This window comes from Trichomycterus rosablanca, chromosome 4 (assembly GCF_030014385.1).
Source record: "Trichomycterus rosablanca isolate fTriRos1 chromosome 4, fTriRos1.hap1, whole genome shotgun sequence".
NCBI classification, from domain to species: Eukaryota; Metazoa; Chordata; class Actinopteri; order Siluriformes; family Trichomycteridae; genus Trichomycterus; species Trichomycterus rosablanca.
Window position 1 is genome coordinate 36,899,940 of NC_085991.1, and position 20,244 is coordinate 36,920,183.

Sequence of the window (20,244 nt, forward strand, 5' to 3'; positions counted from 1 at the left end):
AAGATAAGTGTACTCTTAATGATTATGATGATTACTATTATTACAATAAGTCTTAAGCAGTCACTTGTGACTTCTTGTTCAATTGGGTAGAAATATGAGGTGACCGTGCAAACTTTCAGAACTATTTCAATATAAGAAACAATATATAACAATATAGGAAAGTTAACACAAATGAGACAATAGTAATGACCTTTATAAATCAGGGTATTGCTGTTGTATAGCTGAAAAAGTCTGAAAGAGGACACAGCTTTGCAGTGAGAAAAAAAGGAATAAAGATTTGCAGAATATTTACTGGGTTACCAGGGCTTCAGATTTATTATGTAAGGGCACCTCCAAGATGAGATTAGAAGGCATATCAGAAACCTACTAGGTGCCATTGAGAGCACCACAGAGCAGGTATTATTTAGGTGGTGAATCATTCTCAGCACTGCAGTGACACTGACATGGTGGTGGTGTGTTAGTGTGTGTTGTGCTGGTATGAGTGGATCCAAGGACGGATTAAGGATAGTCTGGGCCCCTGGGCAAAGCATGGCTAGGGCCCCCAAAAGCATGGCTAGGGCCCAAAAGCATGGCTAGGGGCCCCAAAAGCATGGCTAGGGCCCCCAAGAGGCCCTGGGGTCAAAGTCCCTAATAGTCAGAGGATCCTTAAAATGGAGGGCCCTCGGAAATAAAAATATATTGTATCATAAATGTTGATAGGCATCGCAAAATGTTTTGGGCCAGGGCGCTGGCCCCACTGGCCCGGTCAGTAATCCAGCCATGAGTGGATCAGACACAGCAGCGCTGCTGGAGTTTTTAAATACCATGTCCACTCTATTAGACACTCCTACCTAGTTGGTCCACCTTGTAGATGTAAAGTCAGAGACGATCGCTCATCTATTGCTGCTGTTTGAAATGGTCATCTTCTAGACCTTCATCAGTGGTCACAGGATGCTGCCCACAGGGCGCTGTTGGCTGGATATATTTTTGGTTGGTGGACTATTCTCAGTCCAGCAGGGACAGTTTACTGTTTATAATATGTGATGGACCATATTATGGGGACATACTGGTCATTATTTTTGTATAAAAAATTCTGGTAGCTTTTTTGTAGAATAATTATGGGATAAGGACTGACAGATTTAGGAATTCAGTTCTCCTCTTTTCAAACCAGGAACATGAATACATTTAATTGCTGGCTATGACAGAATTAACTGCAGTGTAATTAGGAGCCCTAGGCTCCTTAAATCCTGTTACGGTAAGAAATGAAAGTACAGCTTGGATTAAGTGTATTAAACACATTGGTAGCTACTGATAGCTAACTAAAAATAAATGTGAAATTTCTGGTTTTCTAGAAGCAAAGACGCTAAAAATGTGTAAGATCACTGAGTGTTTGAGGGATAAAATTAAAATTGACGAAGATGAATTAGGCTGTTTCCCTGATTTTGTTTAGCTGTTTATGTTGGAGTTTAGTGTCTGGCTTCTTTAGACAGTGTGATTGCTCCTGACGCTGGCTTCTGCAAAGCTAAAGCAGAGGATGATGGGGGATGATGGAGTGTGGTTTTTCACTGTTAGCTGTGGATAATTGTTTCAGACTAATGGCTAATGTGTATTATGCACTGTATTAGATCTAGCTACCCAACTACAGGTGTAGCCATAATGGTCCATAGACAGTTGTGGCCCTTACCACAAAGACCACTGCCAATGATTTCTTTGGTGAGTGATGATGGGGTTGGAGGTTCAGACTTGTGCATGAGTACACACTGGCACAGAATTACTTAGACACCAAGAAACTAAATTGCTTATAAAGGAACCATCACATTTGATTAGTTTTTATAGCAGCAAAGGCTGTGTAGTACCAGAAGACTGAAATTGATAATGATGATGAGAACAATTCTCAAAACTAATTATGAGAAAAGGCCAGAAAAAACATTGATGTCATTGTTTCTGGATCAAGCAGAGGCAGGACTCAACTTTATTCCCGGGTCTGTCTTTTTACTTCCATTCTCATTAATTCCGGTTACATTTTAATGTTGGATGATTAATAAATAATTATGCAATTACACTTGTTTACAATTGTTTTTGCTGGTCACAAATTTAGTTTGAAGCCTGAAGCATTAACTGTAAATGTAACCCAGTGTTTACACAGGTTTTAAGTGCAATAAGAGCTTTTTTTTCCCCAATTTAGCGTAGTCAATTTTGTCTTCCGCTGCTGGGGGATCCCTGATTGCAGTCGAGGTGGGTATATTGCTGCTCACGCCTCCTCCGACCCACGCACAGCTCTTAGCGGAACCCTTTTTCACCCATGCACTCTGCACAGGCACCTCTCTATCTGTTAACCAGGGTCCTTACACAGCATTGAAGACCACTCCCACATAGTCCGGTCATCCCACTCAAGCAGAAACATGTCTGCTGCAGGCACTGCCAATTATGCCCGCTAGATGGCATCCAGCCGACCGGTGGTAACTCCAAGTTTCGAACCGAGGAGTTCAGCCACCTGGGCACCCACAAAAAGAGCTTTTAAACCAAATAAAAATTTAAAAAACTGTGGACTGGGGCGTCCAGCAGGATATTCCGCTAGCTCACCAGCGCTGGGATTCTGAACTCTCCGAAATAAAATCTCAGCTCTTCTAATGGGTGGGGCGCCCCCTAGCAGGCACGATTTGCAGTTTTTGCAGCAGACAAAATTAGCCACCAGTCTGCAGGGTGGAAAAAGACCGGACTAAATAGGGGGTGGGGTCTTCAATGCTGTGTAAGGTCAGCACATGACTCTCTGTGTACGAGACTAGTCTCAAGCATAAATCCACCAAAGTATAGCCGAATAGGAAGGGGTTGGTGGACTGCGCATACGTCGAAGGGAGTGTGTGTCAGGCAAATAAACCCTCCTCGGATGCCATCCGGGTCCCCAGCAGTGAAACACTAATTGGCTACGCTAAATTGGGAGAAAAGAGAAAACGCATAAATAAAATAGCAAAAAAAATAAACTGTGGACCAGATAAAATCTGTACATACAGTTGGTATATAAAGCTGCCATGTACCCTAAAGATTATTTAAATTGGTTTTAAATGACCAGTTGTAAAAGGCTTTTTATATTTACACCTCTCAGAGGTTGTGCGTGTCCTTTCTTCAATGGTCTGACTCACCAGTGCCATCACGGGAAACTCTCATACCCATTCTTCAACACTTCCTCTCATACAGCTGCATGATGTACTCTCATTTTCTCAACCCTTGACTTTTCACACTCTGCTTGAATTATAATGTGTTCCCTCACTCTTTTTATAGCCATATCTCTTACGTTTCATCAGTCTGAATACTGTTATGTTCCTCTTCATGTTTTTCCACCCGTCTTTATTTCTTTCAAAGAAAGTCTCTTATCTGAATTTTTCCAGAATGATGTACCTAATGTCTCTGTATGAACTCAATCTTGCCCTAAATTCATACCTGAACATTTAATAATAACAGTCATTCTCAGGCTGGGCTTTGCTAAAATAACAGAAAAAGCAGTGATGGAATCAGATCCTGTATATTTTGTATTACACTAACAAAAGAACACATCCTTTTCAGGCCACAAAATGCTCATACTTGCTCGCTCACTTTATCTAAATGCAGTTACTAGAATGTTTTACCTGCTGGTCTCGCTTTATGTGTCATATCTCTAACACAAAGCATTCAAAATGCTGCTACTTGTTTGGTTCACAACCTGTCAACATTTTTCCATGTAATTCTTTTACTGAAAATCACAACAATGGCTTTTGTAGCTGTTCAAAAGTTCTAATTTTGCCTGCTTTCCAGGCCTCAAAGGCTGGAAGCTTGCCTGTGCTGACAGAGGCTCACAGAGACCAAAGGCTATTTAAGATGTATAAGGTTCACAAAGTTAAACAACTATAACTCCTCTTGTCCAGTAAGTCCAAGCCTAGATGAATAACCCTCGTTTTAATGCAATATGTTCAGGGTAAGTAAAAAGGGGTTTTACCCAGTGCAATAGCAATCATAACACATTATCAAAGTGGTTTAATATTATATTACACCTCCACCAAGGTTCGACTACACCAAGGTAAGTTTGAGTCTTGGCTGTGCCAACTGCCTCACCAGACAAAGTGGGTGCGAATAGTAAAAGAACCCCTAGACTTAAGTTATTAACAGCTATTAATAAGTAGGCTAAGCAGATGTCAGATAATATCACATCTGCAGTATTCCAGTATTTGCAGTATTCCTTAAAGTGAGATTTTTAAGTGCAGGTACCCACTCATGATCAGCTTTCACTATCACACCAACTCTGTTCTTTATTAAACTCACTGGGATGTCTGATCCCCAGTGTCCACTTCGTTTCCACCCCAGTATCTCTATGAGAGAAGCACCGAGGGTAAACTAGGCCAGATGTGTAGTGACATTATTAAAATACAGACTGTAGGTGCCTTCATCCATCTTGCAATGCATTAGTGTGCTCTGGAAGACTGAGGTCTCAGGAGTGAGAACAAAAAAGAGCTGGAGAGGTGTTGGTTTAAGATCCAGAACAATAAAGAAACAAGGCTGTGTGTATGTGAGGCAGTTCATGTGTATTATACATAAAGAATAAGAAAACTGTATCAGTGGTAAGTATTCCACACACCATTTTTGATCCTCTTCTCTCATAAACAATGTACACCGATCAGCCATAACATTAAAACCACCTCCTTATTTCTACACTCACTGTTCATTTTATCAGCTCCACTGACCATATAGAAGCACTTTGTAGTTCTACAATTATTGACTGTAGTCCATCTGTTTCTCTGCATGCTTTGTTAGCCCCCTTTCATGCTGTTCTTCAATGGTCAGGACTCTCCCAGGACCACTACAGAGCAGGTATTATTTGGGTGGTGGGTCATTCTCAGCACTGCAGTGACACTGATATGGTGGTGGTGTGTTAGTGTGTGTTGTGCTGGTATGAGTGGATCAGACACAGAAATGCTGATGGAGTTTTTAAACACATCACTGTCACTGCTGGACTGAGAAGAGTCCACCAACCAAAAACATCCAACCAACCACTGATGAAGGTCTGAGACCTGTTCTTTGCCATTTTTCTTAATATTTGAGTTTGAGTTGCACAGAACAGGTGCAGTAAGCCATACTCACAGCTCATTGGTCTAATAAGCCATGCCACTTGGGGAGATGACTTCACATCATGTCTATGTCAAAACACAACCTATGGGACACTCAGGTGGTGCAGTCCCAAGTGTAGATTAAAAAGGAGGGTTGCGTCAGACAGGGCATCTGGTGTAAAAACTTTGCTAAATCAGGTATGACGACAAGAACCCCTAAATACAGAAGCAGCCAATAAAAAATAGTACTATTAAGGATTTTGTCAAACCTTTACAATTGTTATATAGTACTAGATTGTACTATACGTGGAGCTTGTGTTATTATTCCTTATTCTACCTTATTTTAACTTAGCTATGGAAAAAATCTTTATACATCTTTATACAGTCTATGATACAGATATACAAGGAATCTGACTAGAAAATGATTTTTAGGTTTTATTTGTGTGTGCTGCTTTGCCATTGCATGATTGCAAAATGTTATCAGTCTAATAGTAAACTATAAATGTTCTTAACAGCAGTTGCTTGAATAAATTAAGCAAAAAGGGTTGGGGGTGTAAACAGTGTTGACCCTGAGACTGCGGTACTGCCAAAAATGCTTGCCAAAAGTAGACAGTTAAAAAGCACCCAGTGTGAAGAGTGTGACACTGATTTTCTTTTTTCTTTTTTAATGGAATTATACAGTATATAGAATTAACAATTTTACACATTAATTTATTTATCTACAACATTAATGTGTTGATTTGACTCAAAAATAGTTGTTTAATATTTAATGGAGACAAGCTCAAGACAACATGGCCTTAAGACCAAGATGAATCCGTACCCTAAAGACAGAAACCAGTCTCAGAACTAAAATACAGTAGACCCTTGAGTTATGAACGGTTTACCATACGAACATTTCTGGTCGATACATTTTATAAAAAAAGGAAATGTATTATGGTGTATAGTGCAGCACACGTACTGTACTGACATGTGGTGTTTTTTTATGTACAGTACAGTACTACTACTGTGTATTGTTGTTTATTATTGTTTATAACAGTATGTCTATTCTATTATTTAAGATTTAAGGGAAAATATACTTGTATTAATAACAAAAAAGACCATTTAAGACATTAGAGAGGTTAGGTAAGGGGGTGGTTTGGGAGGTCTGGCACGGATTAATTCCATTTACATTATTTCTTATGGGAAAAATAGGTTTAACTTAAGAACATCTTGACTTAAAAACAGCCCTTTGGAACCAATTAAATTCAAAAGTCAAGGTTCCACTGTACTAATAATAATCTTAATACACAACATCTGTAAAATCTGATAACATAGTCAGACTAGACTAATCAGAAGCCTCTTTCTCTCCCACTCTAACACACACACACAGACAATTATTATATTCATTAAACCCCATCGTCCAGTAAATTAAACCTGCTGAGAGACTTCTGGATGAATGCCAAGACTAGAGCTATTTTACACATTTGTAAATATGAAAATAGCACAGATCTTTTCTGTGCCCCACAGAGGATAAAATCGGTGTGTGGAATAAAAAAAAACTGTCTAGCACCAAAAATGAAGGCAATCATTCAGCACCTTGCCTCTTTGGGCAAAACAGTTTACAATACTGTAATAAGCACAGTGCCATCTAATGGATGAATTAAGACGCACAGGGAAAATAATAGGTGCACTTTACCACCTACTGGATCCTTAATATTACTACAATCCTTCTAAGCTACTCAAACTGTTAAAGGGATATTTTACTATGTCAGTCTTGTCTCTCAGGATCAAGTGTATGAGTGGCTACCATGTTGGATAGGGGCAGGTTTTTTTATTGATCTTTACTAACTACAGTTGCAACAGGACATACACACACCCTTACCTTAAAAGGTATTATGATATGTATAGAATTTGACGTAAATCTACAACAAAAGGTCCCGATAAACAGAGAAATGTTTATATTTATTGATACATTCAAGCAATTTTGATAACATACACTGACAATTTTAAATTTCAATGAAATCAACAACAGCCAGTCGTTCATGTAGGCACACAGTTTTACACAACTGTTTTCTTTAAACCTCACCATTGATTATCTATGGGGTTTAAATCCAGGGACTGACAAGGAGGCCACTCCAGGATATTCCAGGACTGATTCTTTAATCAAGCTGTGGTGGATTTGGAAGTGGGGCTGGGATCATTGTTTTGCTGGAAAGTCAAATTATCACCAAGATTCAATTTTACCACAGAAGGAATCACAGTCCTCCTTAAAAAGTCTTGGTAGTTTTGTGAATCTATGATATCAGTCACACAGTCAAGACTGTCACCGATTCATATGGCCGAACTCTTCCAGTTTTGATTCGGCATTCTACGGGCTTATCCAAATTCCTGCTGGCATATTCCAGTCGACTATTCCTGTGCTTCCTGGTCAAGAGTAGCATGCATTGTAGAGCCTGGCCATGAAATCCTTGGTTGTTCTGTGATCTTACGTTTGTCACTGACACGTCTCAGAATTCATCAGATCTTCCTGTAAGTCTTTTGCAGTATCATGAGGGGTTTTCCTAAAGAGGTGTATAAGGCCTCTGGACAGAATGGCCAAAATATATAATATTGGTCAATCGGGTTTGAACATATTCCACTAATATCTTGTGTTCTCTTTAACACTTTTCAATTTTGGACTAGCTAAAATCAACTAAGCTAGCAATCTACTTTTTATGATCCCATGTTGTTAGGGGGTCACCACAGCAGATATTTCAGCATTCCTGATTTGGCACAGTTCTTACGCTGGATGCATAAAAACAGACCACCAATCACCAACATAGTTTACAGCAGCAGAGCCAGCAACATTCTGAAGGGCTTTTTTAATTAAACCTTTCACATTCCAACACAATTAGACAAGGCAGTTATGAAGGATTTATTTACTTAGATTTGTATTTGTTTAAATGTTGATTGTCAAATTATTAGTAGATCAAATTAAATTAGAACTGCAGACAGTGAATAGGTAAAAAGCAACTTTAATATTGTACACCGATCAACCATAACATTAAAACCACCTTCTTGTTTCTACTCACTGTCCATTTTATCAGCTCCACTTACCATATAGGAGCACTTTGCAGTTCTACAAATACTGAGTACCCAGTACCACTACAGAGCAGGTATTTTTTGGGTGATGGCTCTTTCTCAGCACTGCAGTGACACTGACATGGTGGTGGTGTGTTAGTGTGTGTTGTGCTGGTATGAGTGGATCAGACACAGCAATGCTGCTGGAGTTTTTAAATACCTCACTGTCACTGCTGGATTGAGAATACTCCACCAACCAAATATATCCAGTCAACAGTGCCCCGTGGGCAGTGTCCTGTGACCACTGATGAAGGTCTAGAAGACGACCAACTTAAACAGCAGCAATAGATGAGCGATCGTCCCTGACTTTACATCTACAAGGTGGACCAACTAAGTAGGAGTGTCTAATAGAGTGGACAGTGAGTGGACACGGTATTTAAAAACTCCAGCAGCACTGCTGTGTCTGATCCACTCATACCAGCACAACACACACTAACACACCACCACCATGTCATCGTCACTGCAGTGCTGAGAATGATCCACCACCTAAATAATACCTGTTCTGTGGTGGTCCTGTGGGGGTCCTGACACAGAAACAGATGGACTACAGTCAGTAATTGTAAAACTACAAAGTGCTCCTATATGGTAAGTGGAGCTGATAAAATGGACAGTGAGTGTAAAAACAAGGAGGTGGTTTTAATGTTATGGCTGATCGGTGTATGTATAGTATGTAAATCGTGAAGGACAAGTTTGTTGCCAGGTGTCTAAAAATAAAGAATGTAAAGTTAAAAACATACAGACAACAAATAAGTTTAATAATTTGTTAAAAGTATATAAATATATAAAGCTTTATGAGGTAATTTTACTTTGTGGCATAGCCTTTTATTTTCCTTTTAAGTGATTATGACCCCTGTATCTAAAACCCAAAGTTTCCGGATGTTCAGGTATAATTTAAACACCAGGTACAGCCAGACTTAGAAACTGCCATGCAAGAAACAAAGAGACATGTATTTAAACTTCAGACTCCAACTGTATTTACTAACCAAAAAACAACACACAGTTTAATAAAAGACCAGATTTTAATCAAATATCCTTGTTATAAATACACAATTATATTAAACATTTTTAAATAAGTTGTACAAGCACCCTCTGTTTCCAAATCAGTTTACAAACATATAAATATTTCGTGCACTTAAGGCTTATCAAAATAAGCAAAAACATCACTTTTAAACACTTTTACATGTTAAATCCTCTCTTCGGAAGTGCAATCATTATTAAAGTGGGATGTGTTGTTTTGCTCCATTGATCGAAGTCTTTTAAGATGACTTCCTCTTCCTAAACCTAATAAACCCTATAAGAGTTCCTTTTAGTGGCCTGAAAGTACTGGCTCAGCAAAGACGTGTTTGCTGTGTAAAGTTTGCTTCTTTAATGGTATACCAGAGCTATGAGGTTAATGGTGCGGGACTTGTATTACCACCAGTTTAGCATTGTTCAAACTACTTGACCAATTACCTTAGAACACATCATTTGCTACAATAGCTGTTAAATAAAATGTGTAAAAATGTCATGATGAACAAATTTGCTTATATATGTGGTATCACATTTACCATACATGTCTAACATCAAACTTTGGGTCTGTCTGTTTCTAATGCTTGATTAAAATTATATCACCCTTCATAATTCTGGCTACAAGAAACTGCTACAGATCATTTTAGCTGTGGAATTTACACGATATGACCAAAAGTATGTGGACATCCCTCCTAAATATTCAGGTCTTGTCTGTCAGCCACACCCACAGCTAACAGGTGTATAAAATCAATTATATAAAATAAACTGATGGCTTCCAACTTTGTAGCACCAGTTTGATGAAGGCCCTTTTTTGTTACAATAGGACTGTGCCCCTCTGCAAACCAAACATTATAAACAACATGGCTTGATAGATTTACTGTGTAGGAACCTTAGGGTCCTTAGAGTCCTAACCTTAAAACCATTGGACAACTTTGGGCTAAACTGGACTGACATTTGAGAGACAGGTCTTTCTATTCAACATCAATGCAAAAGCTTATAGGAAGTCTTCCGAAATAAGAAGATACATTTTATGTATTAAAGCCATAAAATTTAGTTCTGTATGTCATACACTTCTTATCCATAAGGGAGGCCGTGTGGCTGCAGGTTTTAATAATAACCAAGCATGAGCTATACTTGACCCCATTTGTTTTATCAGTTGGTCTTTAATTACTAATTAGATACATCTCAAAATCCAAACATCCAATTGCTTGGTTAAAAAAAAAAAAACCCTGCAGCCAAATCGGCTCTTAACGAATACGACTAAGTACCAGGGTTATATGCTGTCGGAAACTAAAGAGGCAAGTGAGACAATTCAGCCGTGCAGTTTTAAATGGAATTCGATTTTCTTAAATTGTTAAATTGTATTATTCAATATTTGGGCGGCACAGTGGCTAAGTGGGTAGCACTGTCGCCTCACAGCAAGAAGGTCCTGAGTTCGATCCCCAGGTGGGGCGGTCCGGGTCCTTTCTGTGTGGAGTTCGCATGTTCTCCCCGTGTCTGCGTGGGTTTTCTTTGGATACTCCGGTTTCCTCCCACAGTCCAAAGACATGCAAGTGAGGTGAATTGGAGAGACTAAATTGACTGAAAAACTTTTTTTTTACTAGAATGTTCAATTCTATGTTATACTTGTATGTCATTTCTAAATACAAGTTTCAACTATGCTCAAGTGTTTGTATTGCATATGACAATATAAAGATTTACTTTATAATATTACATAAAATGACCTGAGGTCACTTTTTTAATATAGGTAAAAACGCCACTGCACTTCGTATAATTGTTGCTCACTTTTCTTTAAAACATGGAAAATAGATTTTTTTATGGTTATACTGCATGATATCAAGCAGGCAATCCTACTATTTTATTTAGGTGAACTACACTGAACAATGACCCAAAGATGATCACATATTCAATATATGTAAAAGGGCCACTTCACTACAAAGGTCAATGACCTTTATTATAGAATTATATGCTCTATTTTTTAAAATATACAGCATTTTAAAAGGTGATTAGCTGTCGGAGAGTTAAAAAACCTGACATTTTGGACTATATTTACATTTTTAGCATTTTAGCAAATGTTTTTATCCAAAGCGACTTACATTACAGTTACAGTATACAGTCTAAGCAATTGATGATTAAGGGTCTTGCTCAAGGTCCCAGCAGCAGCAACCTGACAGCAGTGGGGCTTAAACCAGCGACCTTTTGATTACTAGTCCAGTGCCTTAACCACTAGGCTACAACTGTCCTAGAACTGAACTAGAATACAAAAATATGTTCACATAAAAGAGGTATTACATGATAATGTAATATATGTCATGTGTTTAAGTTATTTTTAAGGAAATTTAAAGTGGACACAAAAAATTGATTCCTACTAATTGTTGGTCAGCAGTAGTTTCTAGTACTTGTTAGCATTGAGCTCGGGTTTAAAACTAAGGAAGCAAACCTCAGACACCAAAATCGTCTTGATAATAGATTATTTTGGGGTAAGGGTCAATATGTATATGACAAAACATTTGCTCTTCCTTGAAGTGGCTACAAAACTTGGCAGACTGGGTCAGGGAGTGCATTTCTTGATAATAAAGCATTGTGTGATGGGTAAAACATGGTCAGTAAGGCTGCAACAAGACTATCTTTAGTGTACTTCAAAAAATCAGGAAATGAAATGAAATTGTAAAATGGTTAAAGCTGTGTGTGTTGGTCTGTGAGCATTTATAAGATCACAAAACCTAATTCGGTCTACAGTTTCGAGTCAAGCGTGTGCGCAAGCGAGTGTGTGCATGTGTGTAGCCCCTTTCACAGGTGCAAATTTAGCCTGATATTAATGAGCAATCTGCCGAATCAAGACCTAGTACAATTGCCAGGTAAATACCAGACCGGCTTGTCTCGTGTGAACATGTTATTCAAATACAGGGAAGAATCGCAAGTGAAACAGAGTGAAAAGACAACAGGAGAAAATATAGTATTAGTATACTGCTCAATGGACATATCTATTTAGACATGCATCTTCTCCAGATCTGTATAAATTAAATGCTGTGTCAAGTTAGGCTTGATAATTATGTATTACAAGCTTTGTAGTACCGTAAATAACTGCGTTCCAGTAATCCTTTTAGTTCATAAATATAAAATCAGGATGTTATGCGACAGTTATCCATAAAACTAATTCTGCAAATTAGAATGCTGCTGAATAATTGCTGCAGGTAGACCAGTAGTGAGTCTGTAATGCAGAGTTATTGGCATGAATCAGCAGTGAATCACTTTTATAACCTGATAATGAGGCATTAAGGAGAAAGACACAGCTGACTGAACTTAGTGTAGTAAATTAAAATTACAGCTAATTCATCATATGTGCGGTTTGTTTAATGTTGCATCATATCTACAGGGTCGTTTGCTATTGTGTGAGGTCTGGATGTGTAAATGACACAAAGCTGGGTCATTACCGTTAGGGAAACCTGATACAAGGACAGGTTTTAGATGTGAAAGAGGCTTATGTGTGTGTGTGCATGTGTGTGTGTGTGTGTGTGTGTGTGTGTGTGTGTGTGTGTGTGTGTGTGTGTGTGTGTGTGTGTGTTAAATTAGGCCACAGTGATTCAGCGGTTTGTGTTGCTTTGCCATATGCCGAGTATCCTGAAGAACAGAAGCTGCCATTCTGCCGTCTGGTCCTTTTTTAAAAGGCAATACAGAGTGAAGAGCTCATTTCAGTCTCACATTGTATTTCTAGGTTAGCTTTGTGTGTAATTCAGACAAAGGCTGGCTGGCTGGATGTTTTGATGATAAAGCTGTTAATAATGTAAATACACACCAGCAGGGCCATGACAGGTCGCGCTGTAGACTAGCATCTTGCGTGTCCGTGTTTCAGTGTTTCGTCGTGAACTCTACGCTCTCCTTATGGTGGATTTTCCCTTTTGGAGCTGTGAGATGAAGATTTTGGTTTTGCTGCCATCTGGTCTTTTAAACCATACTTCCCCTGCACTGATGGCTGTTATTACGGCCCTGCAAGAAAAACAGAGATAAAAAGGCAAAGTGCATCAATAGCCTTTTCTAGCAATGCAGTACAGTATGTGCCCAAAATACTAAATAATGCTGTTAAATTACTTCTAGTCCTAGACTACCAGTGATGTTGGAAACCATAAATGTTTCAATGTTAGAACGTACTTCTCACTGACAAAACGTTGCAGCATTGCCACAAATCTGCTCCCTGCAGCTGAAATTACACTTATGTATTAGGAGCACATGGGAGCCCTTAAAACACTTGACTTGACACACCCAGTTACATGTTTGGGCAGCATGGTTTTAATGTTTTTGTAATTGTATTATAGATTTGTTTTTAAATTCAAGCATCAGAGTGCAAAAAACAGATACATAAAATCAGAGAAGTTTAGAGTGCTTGAGATTGTGACGTCTTTCGCTACGTTTACACTATACGACTTTCACAGTGTTCAGATCGCTGTACAGATCACTGCCACATCACCCCACTGCTGCATTCTCTTCACTGGCTTCCTATAGCTGCCCGAATTTAGTTTAAAACACTGATGCTCGCCTACAAAGCCAAAAATGGACCAGCCCCAAGTTACCTTGGAGGTCTAATAATACCCTGCTCTGTACCACGCAACCCCCCAGCCACTAGTCTCGCTCAACTTGATTCTCCACCCAGAACTTGAGGAAGACATGTCAAGGCTCTTCTCTGTACTTGTAAAAAAAACTTTGGTTCTAACAGGGTCTCAGCAAATTTGTATTCTTAAACTGTCTACTTTAACTAGAGTAAGGTAATGTTCACTATGGAAGGACCTCTGTAAGTTGCTCCGAAAATGTAAATGAACAGTTCACACTACACACAACTTGATCTCTTGTAATCTGAAGTCTTTTAAGTCGCTGCAGTTTTCACACTACTCGGCAGGGATTGTCTGTTCTGCAGAGAGAGTTAGAGGTAAATAAATATAAGGTGTTATGGTATGGCGTGGATGATAAGGTCACAAATACTGTAAAGCTTGTGTTTACACCAATGTATTCTGACAGAAACTATATTTTGCTGTAGCCATGCTTGTTGACATTTACAAGTCCTCCCACAGGTTTCCCCTCACCCAATGTATTTCATTCTCATTGGCTGTGGCTCGACACAGCACTCACTGGCAGTCATAATCTGATCGCACACTTTCACACTACAGGACTGAGTTGGTGACAGGTCCAGATATTTAGCATGCTCAATATATTTCTTTGCCGAGTCGTTGAACCAGTCACACATTTTCTATGTTCACGTCAATTTGCCTCTGAGCTGGCGCATCTGTCGGCGATCTGTCAGCAAGCAAAAATCAGGGCAGAAATCGTGTAGTGTGAAGTAGGCATTAGCTAAAATCTTTTAATTAAGTAATTTTTGACAGCAAGATGATGCAGCAAGCAGCAAGAAAGCAACTGTTCAAGCATGACCTTAACAAGTTTGATATGTTTCCAATTTATGCCTTATGTTTATGGCTAGGCTGTGGACACACCATGACCCTGATCAGGATAAAGCAAATACCAAACATGAAAGAATAAATGAAATTATCATAAATAGATTTTACTTGAGTAGTTTTTTTCTGGATTTTACTCTGTTTATCTCCCAATCTAATCCGAAACAGTCAGAGAGCCGGATCACCCCATGCCCCCTTAACACATGTTCAATCTGCATCAGCTTCTTCTCACCTGCCAGCATTAAGCACCGAGTTTCACGTGACTTTAACCTTTAATTGCTTGCGTCGTATCAGTCAGAACTGTAAATCGCATTAGATAAAAGCATCTGCTAAATGGCATCATTGTACATGTAAATAACGAATAAATTAGAGAATGTGGGTGATGGGGATGGATGGGAAAGGGTTTGTACTGACTGTGCTGGGCTTTCATCACTGACTTCCAACAGAACAGTGTTTCCCTTTGTGAATCTCTCTCCCTCATATAACAGAGTGCCTCCTTCACATCGCACTGACAACTGATGACCTACCGAAACAGGACAGAGAAAGACACACGAGTTGACGAGTCTGCAAATAGAAATGAAGAGAATAATAAAGCATGGCAGTGCAGTACAGACTCGCTACCACATTCTTCTGAGGTTGACACCTTTTTTACACCATGAGTTATTTTTACGCTATTAATTAGCACCGACATGCATTTTTGCAAACTGGGTATTTTACACCTTAAAATAAACAAAACACTGTTAAGGTTTCAGATGACATTTTTCATTATGTTTAATTGAGCAAAACCCTAGTTTCTAAAAGTGAGACCCTAGAAATTCAGTTTTAAAATACCTGCATTTTTTTTTTTCATTTTCATGTTTTATCACAGTTTTGAAGGGTCCGGTTTTCCCAGAATCACTGGGCGCAAAGCAGTAACACACCCCAGAAAGGATGCCACTCCATCATAGGGCTTTGACCATCCTCCCCACCTTTAGACATAGCCAACCATGTCTTTGTGTAGATGCCAGACCAGCTGATAGCACTGCTGAGGATTCGAACCCTGGATCATGGTGGGCTAGCCTAATTTAGCGCTGTGCCAGTTCATATTTTAATTTTTTTGCGTGTTAAATCTCAACAATCTTCAATTACATTTACTATATCATATTTAATTCTAATTACAACGTCATTATTTTAATCAAATATAAAGTATTTCTGCCAGTATTGCCCAGCTCTATTGCACGCAGATGCCTACATTGAAAGTGTTCTTTTTTCTATTTCTTTTTTTCATCAACCTCTTTTTCCTGGTTCACCTGGGAACACAGGACACAAGGCAGGTACAAACCTGCCAAGGCAGATGCCAAACCATCACAGGGCTTTAGCCACTGTGCCCTCTTTCTCAGACATAGCCAATCATGTCTGTGTAGATGCCAGACTGGCCGATAGTACCAAAAGGACGAGGGGTCTTCGACACTGTGTAAGGACCCTGGTTAGTAGCCCGAGGTGCGTGACTCTCCGTACGCAAGACTGGCCTCATGCACAAATCCATCAAAGTATGGGCGAATAAGAGGGGAGTGGTGGACTGTGCATGCATCAGAGCGAGCATGTGACAGGCAAACATACCCTCCTTGGACGTGATCGGGGTCCTCAGGAGAGGAACACCAACTGGCTAAGCTAAATTGAGCGGAAAAAGGCAAGAATCGTAAATATTTATTGTTTAAATTAAGCATGATATTAAATCGATGTTCAGCTAATGGAATTACAGTTAAGCGAGTTGTTTTTCTAGAAACACACAGCGAGTCTTGATTTGAACCATGACGTTTTCTGGGAAGGAAAATGCCACTTAAAAGATTCTTGGCTCGCAGCGAGAGCTTTGATAGCAAGATAATGTATATGCGCATAATGAATTAGCGGCAGTTAGAGGTGTGACACGGCTCACAGAGCTAGTTTGTGTGAGGCAGTTTATTATGCTTTTTAAAGACATCTCTCTAGGGTGACCTCGGACTTCTCCACTGATAAAGAGACAGCTGGGAAAGACAGAGCAACGTAGCAGACAGAGACAGAGACTTCCAGGGATTAGAAGGTAGGAAAGCACACACACGGACACACATACACAAACTCAAACTCTCACACATCGATTAACTGTCACGCGACACACACTGGGACTTACTGTCAGACTTCTTCTTCAAGGGCATTAGCGCAGCTTTAGCCTGAAGATAAAGGCAAAGAAACAGCCATCAAAATTCCATTTTCATCCCAGTGCACTCACATACACTTACACAGACCTGGACACACAAGTGCACACGCTGGACAGCTATAAGCAGTCACTGATTGCTGATAATGGATGACTGGGTGGAAGGTGACAGGTTAAACAAGGTGGATACCTTCTTAATGGCTGTCCAGTCCTCCAGTATGTCAATGTCGCTTAGCATGTACACTATGTAGGGTCCTGAGAGAAATAGAAAAAGGAAGGGAGAAAGAGATGGACATGATAAAAATACGATGAAATACATGATGAAAAAGTATGCATATGGAACGTAGATATACATATTACAGATATATGGTCTAATTCACACTGGACGTGTATTTGAAGTGTTTTTCCTGCACAGAAAGACTTTTATGGTTTTGATGAAAGACGCAAAGGATCTCAGGACAATGGGTGTGTCTGATCAGTAAAGAGTGCAAAAGCAAACATCTGTCATGGTATTAGGGTGGATTAGTGCCCACAGCATGGGTGACTTAGATATGTGTAGAGGTACCATTGAGGCTGAGGCATATATTGGGATTGTAGAGACACATGCTGCCATAAAGGCAACATATTTTATCATGAAGTACATGGTTACCCAGCAACCCCATCCCAGGCCTCATTCTGCACGTGTTACAACAGTGTGACTGTGTGCCTGACTGGCCTGCAGTCTACGTATAGAGTCTAGTCTCCTAAGAGCTGAATCAGACAAGCACAGCGAGCACACAATGTTAAGCAGCTAGTCTTGCGTCAATAAAAAATGATGTAACACAGTGGTAAATATGCCTCTGTCCCAACTTCGATTGTAGTAGGCATCAAATTAACTGTTTAGCTGTTCATCAAATTACTGTTTAGCACAATCCATTATAGAAATGATGTCAAGGTATTGGTATTTTTTTGCCAATATTGCTTTTGAGTGCCAGTATCAGCACCTATACCAATACAGTATCTGTGTCAACATAACCCTAGTTGTCACTCTGATAGTATGAATGTTACACAGATAAATGCATTTTCTCCCCATTTTCCTCCCGATTTAGCGCACTCAATTTTGTCTTCCGCTGCTGAGAGATACCAGATTGCATCCAAGGAGAGCACGTCGTCGTACACGCTCTTTCGACACGTGCACAGCCCTCCTCTTCTAGCCCATGCATTCTGCACAGGCGTCTCTCCCGCCAATCAGGGTCCCTTACACAGCGTATGAAGACACACCCACCCACACATAGTCCGGCCCCCACCCTGCAGATACGTTGGCCAATTAGTATCTGCTGCAGGCACTGCCAATTATGCCCACTAGATGGTGCCCAGCCGACCGGTGGCAACACCGAGTTTTGAACCGGGAAGTTCAGAAACTCGGTGGATAAATGCATTTATAAACAACAAGTAATTTATCAAGGCGAAAAGGGGGTCTCAGTGTGCTGACATTTCAAAGCTGTGCGATCATGATCTGTAATATGTATGTTTATAATATGGACACATGCAAATGATGAATTTATGATGTTTGGGTTGTGTTACCTGACACAAGGGCTGGCTTCTTCTTTCTTTCCTGGTGGCTGAGCTGACTTTTCTTCTTACACTTCTTAATCTTGCCTTCATCACTCCACCACTCTGAGAAAAATAGATATAAGAGTGTTTGGGCTATTTATATGTGTGTATGTCTGCAGATACTTCAGTTAAAGTTTCAAGCACTTGAGCATTCTCTGGATTACAATTACTTAATTAATTACAATTAATTAAAGGTTCTTCTTCTTCTTCTTCAGAAACTGCAAAAAAATTTTCTGTGACTGAATGATAGGAAGACTTTGTGGTCCAAGTAACTGTTTCAGATTTAGCAATTTCTTGTTAGCGGTTACAATTGATTAAAAGCAAGTGACTTTTCTGAGCCCATATAAACAGGGCTGGTTTGACTACACAGCAGTGGACCTCTGCCAAGGTTTGAAAGAAAAGCCAAACAGATATTAATTAGAAGCTGCTGGAACATGAGTTCACCGTCAAGCAAGATTGACATAAGACATTGACGTGTCCCTGCTTGGGGCAAAATTGGAACTTTGGTCCTGATCACACTGATGAAAAAAAAACAAAAGCAGAGCTGTGTTTTCTAGCACAGCAGATGAAGATTAAAAAAAAGCTTGTCTGACTGTGGACAGTGTTACCACTCTTTCATTGGCTTCTAATTCATCGCAGAACTGATTTTGGTATTTCTTTCAGACACATTTAAACATGAAGTGACAGTTTGTCTTATTTTTATTGCATTTTACTAAATGTTCCAACTTTTACAGAAATAGGGTTTGTATATAACTACAGTCACCAGTTAGAGTTAATAATAATCTCTGAAAATTAAGAGGTCATGCCACAAAAGTTAAATGACATTATAGAACTTTCAACACCATCAATTAGTGAAGATTTCTAGACAAAGCACTATATGTTCCATTTAATTAGTTCCAAAAACAACAGCTGGTTGCATAACATACTGAAGGTGTTCATCTGTAAGTTACTGTCTGCAAGCCAGACTGTTTTCATGAGATAGTGTGTGTGTTCAGGAGAGTATAGAGATGTATCCATTTACCCGAAGTGATGTCCACATTCTGCCTGTCCTCCTCTAGTCTGCGGATCTTCTCCAGCAGCTCCGCCTTCATGGTGTCAAACAAGAGGTTCCTCTCACTCTGCAGTGTCCAAACACACTCTTCTTAGCGTGAAACTTTCAACAGCAAAACCACCTAATTATATAAAAGTGTGTGAAAGTGTGTGTGTGTGTTCTGTGTTTGCTGACATGTGTTACCTCCAGATGTTGTTTTGCGCCCTGTATCTCACACTCATGCTTGTGTTTGATCACTTGAAGGCACAGCTCTTTGTACACACCTTCATGGAAAACAAATAACAGGTACATTATTAGTCCCAATTATTACAGTGGTACCATGGTTAAGGTACTGGACTAGTAATGATGAGGTTGCTGGTTCAAGGCCCACCACCACCAGGTTCTAGTACTCAGTTATGCACTAGTACTGCTCCAGTAGCCACCAACAGTGCTTCAGATTCAGAATAATAAGTCCCCACTATGCGATCACGGCAAGAAAAACACCACCACACAAGGTACAGTACACCAATTTTAACATTTACTTACAGGTTTAACATTACATATTAACTTTGTTCATTTTACTGTTTATCATATGTGCATGTGTTTTCGTTTATGTTCGCACCCCCTAGAGAAAAACCTCACTATTTTGGACAATCGTATTTTACAGACCAGTGCACCCCCCTTTTAGTCTGTTAAATCGAGGTTTCACTGTATTAATAATGTTTGTTTGTTTGTTTATTAGGATTTTAATGTCATGTTTTACACTTTGATTACATTCATGACAGGAACAGTAGTTACTCATTACACAAGGTTCATCAGTTCACAAGGTTATATCGAACACAGTCATGG

The 20,244-nt window shown here is 39.5% G+C and overlaps 1 protein-coding gene across 4 annotated transcripts in view; it reads right to left on the reverse strand.

Annotated features, from left to right (window-relative positions):
- The window catches only part of brms1 (BRMS1 transcriptional repressor and anoikis regulator), a 49,378-nt gene that overhangs the window by 6,962 nt on the left and 22,172 nt on the right, over nucleotides 1-20,244 (reverse strand). For 2 of the 4 annotated variants that reach the window (XM_062994235.1, XM_062994234.1), the window contains exons 5-11: nucleotides 19,600-19,679; nucleotides 19,387-19,483; nucleotides 18,336-18,428; nucleotides 16,963-17,027; nucleotides 16,749-16,788; nucleotides 15,017-15,125; nucleotides 9,172-13,148 (exon numbers count right to left, since the gene is read on the reverse strand). In XM_062994235.1, coding sequence (XP_062850305.1) covers nucleotides 13,031-13,148; nucleotides 15,017-15,125; nucleotides 16,749-16,788; nucleotides 16,963-17,027; nucleotides 18,336-18,428; nucleotides 19,387-19,483; nucleotides 19,600-19,679 — 602 coding nt within the window. In that variant the 3' untranslated portion in view covers nucleotides 9,172-13,030. Of the gene's footprint in view, nucleotides 1-9,171; nucleotides 13,149-15,016; nucleotides 15,126-16,748; nucleotides 16,789-16,962; nucleotides 17,028-18,335; nucleotides 18,429-19,386; nucleotides 19,484-19,599; nucleotides 19,680-20,244 lie in introns of those variants that run through there. The other 2 variants (XR_010011535.1, XR_010011536.1) reach the window with 2 other exon arrangements.